This window comes from Lynx rufus, unplaced genomic scaffold (genome assembly GCF_022079265.1).
Source record: "Lynx rufus isolate CCGP_SWC_20201006 ecotype Redwood Valley unplaced genomic scaffold, mLynRuf1.p SCAF_7, whole genome shotgun sequence".
NCBI lineage: Eukaryota > Metazoa > Chordata > Mammalia > Carnivora > Felidae > Lynx > Lynx rufus.
This window is the reverse complement of record NW_025814889.1, coordinates 31,915,045-31,924,429: the sequence shown is the minus strand read 5'-3', so window position 1 is coordinate 31,924,429 and position 9,385 is coordinate 31,915,045. Positions and strand designations below refer to the sequence as shown.

General features: G+C 39.9%; 1 protein-coding gene and 1 long non-coding RNA gene across 21 annotated transcripts in view; one reads left to right on the top strand and one right to left on the bottom strand.

Annotated features, from left to right (window-relative positions):
• The first annotated feature begins 1,398 nt into the window (after window positions 1-1,398).
• LOC124502569 (uncharacterized) lies at window positions 1,399-8,510 on the top strand. The gene is made up of 3 exons (XR_006959935.1): window positions 1,399-1,957; window positions 6,835-6,945; window positions 8,105-8,510. It is a non-coding gene; the product is annotated as an uncharacterized LOC124502569 (long non-coding RNA).
• Window positions 5,688-9,385, bottom strand: part of CREM (cAMP responsive element modulator) — a 72,004-nt gene continuing 68,306 nt past the window's right edge. For 11 of the 20 annotated variants that reach the window (XM_047067269.1, XM_047067270.1, XM_047067263.1 and 8 more), the window contains one exon: window positions 6,493-6,839. In XM_047067269.1, coding sequence (XP_046923225.1) covers window positions 6,695-6,839 — 145 coding nt within the window. In that variant the 3' untranslated portion in view covers window positions 6,493-6,694. Of the gene's footprint in view, window positions 6,429-6,492; window positions 6,840-9,385 lie in introns of those variants that run through there. The other 9 variants (XM_047067272.1, XM_047067264.1, XM_047067278.1 and 6 more) reach the window with 1 other exon arrangement.

Here is a 9,385-nt window from a genome sequence, read left to right as displayed (position 1 = left end):
TTCAGGCTCCGCTGTCAGCACAGAGCCTATGCGTGGCTCAAACCTATAAACTGTGAGATCATGACCTGAGCTGAAATCAGATACCCAACTGACTGAGCCACCCAGGCACCCCTAAAACGTAAGAATTTTAAAGTTTATTCCTAAGTCAAACCCTGACACTGGTCTGCCATAAGTCCGTGCTTTCCAGAGCTCATCAAACACTTGTTTGGTGTTAAGGCTTGTTGAGAGCTATTTGTTCTAGAGACCCTTACACCGTATGTCAAACGTCCTCATAAAGTAGTAGACCACGACAGACCTGACAGGGTCCCTGCATCCTCCCACTGTTTCCCAGAGACCAGCGGGACTTTCCTACAGTGAGTGACAAGGCATTCCTTCATGAGCTTCCCTCTCATCAGACCACAGGGGCAAAAAAAAAAAAAAAAAAAAAAAAAAAGAAAAGAAAAAAATCAAGGCATCATGGTAATATAGATTACTATACTAGTTAAAAGGTCTGAGTATTCTGGTCTCTCCATGGCCAAGAGCTATCAGTAGTTAAGTAAATTAACCTGAAATTTGGCTTTCTTGTCTATAAAATTAAAGGAGTAAACTATAGTTGATCCTTGAACAATGCAGGGGTTGGGGTGCTGACATCCCCTTCCCTACTGTAAAAATCCAACCCTTTTGACCCCCCCGCAAAACTTTAATAGCCTACTATTGACCAGAAGACTTAATGATAACAGTCAATTAACACATTTTATATATTGTGTACTGTATTCTTACAATAAACTAAGCTAGAGGAAGAAAATGTTAAGAAGATCATAAAACACATTTACAGTTTTGTACCATAAAATAATCATGTACAAGTGGACCCATGAACTTCAAACCATATTGTTTAAGGGTCAACTGTACACTTTCGGGATTTCTTTCACCTTGATGATTTGACTTCAATGAGTACAACTGTTGATGTGATGTGCCAATAGCCAGTTAAACTACAGAGTCATTTTCTTCTGATCAAAATCAGGGATTTTAGAAACCAGAGAAACTAATAAATGCTTTCGCTCATTAGGAAATAAAAAGTTTGGAGATTTCTAGATCTAACCACTTGGAACCACAGAACTATCACCACAGCAGCCATCACCTGCTTGGCCAGCATGCACTTCTTATGGTCCCTCTCCTACATTTGATCCAGGCTAGGTCAGAGCCCTGAGGCAGAGGCATTGTGTCCCTTGCCTGGTTCTTTCATTTTTTTATTTCTTTTTTTTTTTAATGTTTATTTATTTTTGAGAGAGAGAGAAACAGAGACAGAGTGCGAGGGGGGGAGATGGAGAGAGAGAGGGAGACAAAGAATTTGAAGCAGGCTCCAGGCTCAGAGTTGTCAGCACAAAGCTTGCACAGGGCTTGAACTCATGAACTGCAAGATCATGGCCTGAGCCAAAGTCTGACACTCAACTGACTGAGCTATGCAGGTGCCCCTCCCCTTGCCTGGTTCTGCTCTTGATCTTGAGCTCTGACAGCTATGGAACCTTAGGCAAGTTACTTGTCCTTGTCTTCAAGCCTGTTTCTTCATCTGCCAACTGGGGATGACAATAAAAGCACCAACACTTGTTGGGTTATGAGAATTAACTGTGATAAGCCCTATATGGCACATTGTTTGGTGCCTGGCACAGAGTAAGCACTCTGTAAATGGCAGCAATTATTTTTGATGACAGCCGCATGGTTATAGCATCCATAGAACTCAGCACATGACTGAAGAAAGTCCAAAAAAAAAAAAAAAAGTCCATGAAGTCACATGGTTGTCACAGCCCCTGGTCCTCTCTTCTTCTGGGCTTACTCTTACTAATGCAGCCTCACTTGTTGACTTGAAGGAATGAATGAACGTGCTGACTCTCTATATCTCTTTCCAGAAACTCCAGATCACACAGCTCTGACGATGGGATAATAATTTAAGGAAGCAGGTGGCATGATCGATGAATTAAAGGTATCTCTTTCACAAAAAAGAAACTGGTAATAGTGGTTGCCCTCCCAGGAGGTGGCATCAAATCAGGGACAGGAGACTGACTTTTCACCATATGCCATTGTAGCTCTTGAAATTTGAACCTCAAATATGTGCTACCTACATTAAAAAATGTTCTTTAACGTGCTAATTTTTGAAAAGTAAAAAGTCAATTTGTAACTTAGAAGAGCATATGCCTTCCCCTCATGAGAGATGGGAAGCTGAACGTCCAGCCTCACGTGCCCTTCAGAGTATCTGAGTGCCCGTGGTTGCTACCCTGCCCATGCACCCCCACAACTGGGAGGTGATGGGCAGACCCCATGGGAGGTGGGACAAAGAGAAGGAAAATCTTTCTGGTTCAGAATTATTTCAGGTTTAGACTGGTTTCTGCACAGAGGAATCAAAGGAATACCTACTGTAGATTTAGAGCAGGGCTTTATGTCCAGTTCTATTCTGCTGCCCAGGGAAGGCAAAGACCTGAATTAAAAGAAAGAACAGAGAGTGAATGAAGTGTGTGTGTGCGCATGTGTGTGTGCGCGCGCGTGTGTGTACTCCAAATAACCCATGCTGGCTCAGCTTTTCGATGCTCTTTTCCCAAATATTTTTCTGATAAAGAAATCTGAAAAAAACTCGGCATCCTTTTGAAAATTAAGACTGGCTTGGAAATAACAAGGGCCGCACTTTATTTGAGCAAGTACAATCTAGTACAACAAAGTTATATAACAAGGTTAGCTTTCTCCTTTTACTCATCATTTTCCATCCCTGATGGAATTAATTATGTGTGGGTGTGTAAAGAAGATGGCCCTGAAAAGAAATATCTTAAATCTCATTGTAAGCTATCACACAGCACCCCATGGCAAAATGGATCTTTGAAGAACAAACATGTTAAAAATGCTTTGCACTAAAATACATTTGGAATTCTAAAATGCATAAATATGAAACGTAGCTATGATAAAATGGATTTATATAGAATATTGAAATATACCATGCTCAAGTAGTTCAGAATCAGGCCTGTGTCTTTGGGACGACCTTAGAAAAGATGAGCCACATTTAAGTTCCTGAAAACCTTGGTACATACTATAAAACAGGAAAATCAGTGCATCATGGCTAGCCGGCTGGCTTGCAACTCTGCTTAGCGTGTCCAAATTGCTTCATTCTTTTTGGTTTAGACTAGAAAAACTGTGTTGGTTTCACAAGTCCTCATTTGTTTTCAAAGTGTACTTTCAGCACGTAGGAAACAGACCATACTGGACATTAAGAAGAATATAATAAAACCTAGAAGTGTGGTTGCTGATGCGAAAGGTCCTACTTCAAGCAAGCCTAGAGCTGAAACACATTTAAATGTGCGGCAGAAATTCATTTCCTTTATTTTCTCGCTTCAAATGATTTAACATCGAGAACTACCTAGTTAAATCTGAAAAGGAGGCGTAATCCCACGATTCACGATCGGTAATTTCTACACGCATAAGTCCAGATTCTGAAAATTAGAGGAGAAAAAAAAAAAGAGACACAAATGCAATGACAGCTGTGGATTCTACGCAACACTGTTCTACAAGGTTTACAATATCCATGCAGCTTCCAATTCTCTGCTCGCTGTTTAGCGAGAGGTTGTAGTCAGTATCTGTTGAAGGCCGAATGGAGAGCTATCAAACTGTATTTTTAGCAGCACAAGTTTTTGTTTCAGGGACACACTGGAGAAGTAAGAATTAAAAGTTCCCACACACCTCTGAGAGCTTGGCCCAAGTCCCCTCTTAACAACCTCCACTTAACTTCCTGGACAGTTGAAGCACTCAAGCGTCTTCCTTACGTTGTCAGCTGCCCACACACCATTCTCCCAGAGCCCCAGTTTGATCCAACACTGATGGCCATATGCTTCATAGAAGCCTGAAACCCTCTCAGCCCCAAGGGTAGAATCTTCACTAGTAATCCACTCCTCTTGCCAGCGATTGGTTATGGAGGGAGGTTCTGGTGAAAATCTAGCTGGTAACACTCGAGGGAATCTGCTGCTGAAGGTCTGGTGTGCAAGTCTTCCTTGCTCTTAAAACAGGACAGAAGAATGGGGTGTGCCACTTGTCCCCTCTCCGGTGTCTGCATCTGTAGCAGCAATATCGAGATTGGGGGAACCAGCCAAAACAGGGAGCAATGATCTGGTCGTGAGGCCATTGTTAAGTCACTAAATTAAACAAGCATGGGATTTCCTACCTCTGCACTTCTTGTTTGGGGAGGGCATAATATCTCCTCCTAGTTTAAACCACTGGGGAATGAGGAGACACTGCTTTTTGTGGCCCCAAGTAATCAGATGCAATCTCCTTCCTCTGAAATAACAAGCTATTTTATAGAGCAGAGACCACACAGGAACACACGCACAGGCTTTCCCTCTCTTGGAAACTGAACTCTTGTGCGAGGAATAACGTTCTAAATTCAAGCTCCTTGGAGTATAGCGCATGTGCTGCATGCCCCATCCCGAATACCCTCCTCCCCCACACTATCACGTACTTCAGACCCAGTTCAAAATCTGCCTCCTCCACGATAGTTTCTTATTTAATCCTTGCCTACATCTGCCTGTAATTCTAACATATGGCATTCACTGCCTCTAACTTTTTTACATCTTGTCTGCTGATCCTTGTGTCTCCCTCTCAGCTCCACACTGAGCACACATTTGATTTACAGCGACTGACTGAATATGAAGCCCCATTTTCCTTCACCTGAAACTTGGGATTTTCCTTTCCTCTTTTCTTCCTTGTCTTCTTTCCTCATCTTACTTCTCTGTAGAAGAAAAGACAAAAATTGAGATAAAAGAGATTCGGAGCTCAGATTCTGAAGGTAGGTAAGTCTTTCTAAAGAAAGGCCCAAATGGCAGGCCCTACCTTCTGGGAGTTACAGATAAGGGAAAGAATTATGGCTGGTGGGGGCTGGGGGTACAGCAGTTAGACGCGATACAAATGACCTCCTGTTTCTGTACCTCCCTGACATACTGACCAGGTTCCACTATTGAAAGTAGGGGGTGGGGGGGGGGACATCCTGAACAAATCAGAAGTTATGAGAGAACATAGAGCAGAGTCTAGCACATGGTAGGCACTCAACAAATGTCTCAGGAGTGAATGAGAGATGACAGAGCATCTTACCAGTAGGGCTTCGGGCTTATACCTTGAAGGTTTTTATTATAAAAACAGAACAAAATGTAAATACCAGTAATAACACTGGTAGTGAACTTCATCTGAATGTGCTGACAAAAAAATCTTTGATCTGGTGTAGATTTCAAGATGTTTTGAAAGGGAAAATAAAATCTTGGGTTGTTTTGGTTTTTACTTTAAAACTCCTATGGCTGTTAGCTCAAACTCACAACCAGGGGCCGTCAACAGATTTCCAGAATATCTGAAGAAAGGCCTACTCCATCACACAACCTGAATCTCCAGCAGCCACTCTTCTGTGTAACAGCTCTGGGGCCATCCTACTGATGAGATGGCGCAAAGGGCATCTGCAAAGAGCATGACCCAGTGTAGAAACAGGCTTCCACACACGTGAAGCTATGCAGATACATTTTTAACGTCAACTTTTAACACGTTCCAAATATTAAAAATTTGTCATAACTTTCATTAGGCTATTCATTCAAACCGACACTAAGAACTTTTCTGCAAGATCTTTTATATTACACAATAGAGTAAAAACTGTAGTAAAGGTTCAGATAGTTAAATGAGCACCACACACTACAAAGTGTAACCAACATGGTTCTATTAAAAACTCTCTTCAACTATGGCATTCAAGGACAGCAATACAATATTTTCTTTACAAAGCAAGTAATATAAAAATCTGCAAATGCCATAAATTCATTTATAGGCTATTATTTTCATATAGGCATATCATTAGATTCTTTCAATTTTTTCTTTCAATTCTTTCCTGAGGTATTTTTTTGTTTGTTTGTGGTTTGCTTTTACTGTACTGCTGGATGCATTATCTTGATCATCCTTTCCTAAAATGATTTTTAAAGACCTGCAAAAAATTTTTATTGCATAGGACACTATTCATGACACAGAGGTTAGGAACTGCAAATATGTGGCATTGGAACAAGTCTTACAAATACTGCATTTTAAGAATTTGTTACATACATTTTTTACAGCTGTCTCTTTTTAAAAAATTGAAGTTATAGCTAATAGTTAACTACGTACAGTGAGGCATTTTAGGAATGTCAGAGGTTAGAGAATATGATGAATGATACAAAGGAAAAAAGCCGTAATTCTTGCTGGCTATATATTGTATTGCCTTCAAAAGCAACTGTACATGTTGTAATCAGTTCATAGTTAAATATTTCTACTAATCTGTTTTGGGAGAGCAAATGTCTTTCAAAGTTTCAAGTTCCTCTATGAGCTTCTTGTTCTGAACCTCCAGCACTGCAACTCGACTCTCCAGACATTTTACATATTCTTTCTTTCGACGTCGACATTCTTTAGCAGCTTCCCTGAAAAAAAGTAGAAGCAAAGGGGGAAACAAAACACTTTTTTGCATGCTATTGACAAGCAGGCTGAAGTAAGCTTGCTAAATGTGATCATGGCTGCATTCCAAATCTTGGAACAGCGTTCCCAATTCAATGTCAAACACTAAGCCAAACTGGATTCTTAAGGGTCACAAGTGTCCCTTCCACAAGTCCACATGGCAATTAGTAGAATTGCTGCATCTCCTGCCTTGATTAGAGTTCATAGTAAACAAGGTCCAAGTCAAAGACAGTTACTCTGCTTTATGGCAATAAAGATCTTTGAGGGCCTTGAGTTCCTCAATGAGAGTCTTGTTTTGGTTTTCAAGCACAGCCACACGATTTTCAAGACATTTGACATATTCTTTCTTCTTCCTGCGACACTCCCGGGCAGCTTCCCTGGAACCAACACAAGGCAAATGACTACAGGAACAACTTCCCAGCACAATTCAGACCGGCTCAAATGAACTTCTGCCCCCCAAACTCAACAGCCAATCAATCCTAGGTAAGGTTTATACAAAGCCACACAACAAATGTTACCAAGCACATGCCTTTTATAAGATTACTTTAAAACAACAGGACCGACTTGAGAGCACAATTTGCCCATCATTCGTTGTACATGGTGTTTTCTTAGGGCACACATTCCATGATCACAGTGACCAGAATGGTTTTCAGTAACCTAAAACAATAGGACCACATTCCCAAGTGGAAATTCTACAAAAACACTTACAGATCCTTTTAAGTCTCTTCGTTATTTTTGTCCACCAAAAGCCACATATTCCATCACAATGAATTAACTTTATTTGATCAAAAATACTGGAAAAAATTAATCCTCAGAAACGTGAAATGTCATTATTGCAGATTTTGATTCTTCAAGACTAAATACCAGTAAAACAAATAAGCTCAACCACGACTGCAAGAAGCAGTTTATTGGCTAGAAAACAACCTGGATACAGACAACAGGAAGCAAGTCCTGTACATTTTCATGAACCAAAATGAAATGGACTCTGCTTTTGAAAATTAAGGAAGAGAAGAAGGGAGGGTACATAATACAACACTCAGTAATTCAGATAATTTAAAGCCATGAAGTGAAAGCACCACAATTAAAATTTTGGAAAGGAAGCTACTACATAACCCAAAAGTGTATTTCAAGACTGTTTTCTAATCAAGTGCATTAATTACCCAATATACGGATTGTTGAAGCACTGTAGGCATGCCCAAAGGACAGACCAGCCAAAGCAACAAACACAAACAGATGAGCTAGTCATTTTCATGTATAGCCCCACCAAAAAAGAATAAATACAGCCAACATTTTTCTCTTTCTCCTGATTTTTAGGGTGGGAGGGGGTGGCAACCACATCATTTAAGTCCTCTGTAGAATGCACCCTCTGATAACAGTGTTATTTTGGAGTAGTCAACTGAAAATAACTGCCTTTGGGGTGTGCTTCATATCAAAAAAGCCTACACTGAAACAGATAACTCACATATATTAACAAAAGCTGTGTTGGATGGCTGAACACCAGTTACTATAATGCCGACTCACAGTGCCCCAATTCTGAACCAGGAGTGATGTGCACAAATAGATTTGGCCAATTCTGCTGTATTTTTAGGATGGTTTACTCTCACTAACAACTTGTTATCTGTGTTTTCTCCATGGGACCCAGTATCAGCAGAAAAAAGACCTTGAAATCCCAGTGAACTGCAGGAAAAGATCAACTCCTACTTCCTAGCCAAGAACAATGCCCTCACCCTGTGAACTCACAAAGCTCTCAGACTTCTCAACTAGTTAACAACAACAACAAAAAAAAAAATGTAAAAAGTGAACTGAATCTGTTTAATACAGATTTATTTAATCTAAATGATGCATTGGGAAAAATTGAGAATAAATCCAAGCACACTCATAAATTTGCCAGTTTGAGAACATAATTAAACTTTTCTATAAAGGAACTAAAATACATTTATTAATACCAAGATTTTCATGATTGGATCATTATATTAAATTCTAGATTTGGAAGGGAGATAGTCATTTTACAAAGCAAGTTACCATTAAATGAAATTTGAAATATCTAATAGCAGTGTTGTGAAATATTTATTTTTTTTCATTTTCTTTACCAAAGTATACTATTTGTCATAAATATCATAATTCATATCTCATGTGGGTGCAGGTGCATGTTACCAGTGAAAATGTTCCAAACACAAAGCTTTAAATGATCACACCAGTAGATGGTACATTCCTAAGTATTTCCCAGCTATGGAAAACACCTGTTTCTTCTATTAATAGTTAACTCAGTTTTCAGGCCGTGCATTTATTTGGATATATCCTCAGCATGAAGAGGAAATACATAGCAAAGAGGAAATGTTGACATGGCTGTAAAGAAACACAAACTGTCACTGGACTGGGAGAAATATCTATCATATCTATCATAAATGCCAGCCAAAGAATAAAGAAGGAAATGTATAAGAGGTCTTTCAGGTTAATAAGTAAAACCTACATACGTTCCATGAAGTTAAATGTGAAGCTTACTCTGAGATCTTTCTGAGATGACTCTGGTATAGTACAGCGGGCAGGCTCTGGAATAAAGACTGCCTGATCGCATATCCAGGTTCTGTCCAGTGCAGGATGCTACAACTTACTACCTAACCTCTCTGAACCTGAGTTCCTCTTCTGTAAAGTAAGGATCATAACCACACCCTTTCTTATGTGAAAGTTACATGAGAGTTAAAGAAAGAAACAGTAGAAATGAAGCACTTAAAACCTACCTATGGAACTTGCTCAAGTGAGCAACCTATTAGCCATTGATCATCTACTTTTCCCTTGTCCTGCTCTGAAATTGAGATCTGGAAAGTTAGAATAGATCCTTCTCAGAATCCCTTGGAGCTAGGGATTCTATTAGCTATTTCTAACCAAGGAAATGTGGGTGAAAGATGCAGGGGGGTAGGGGGGC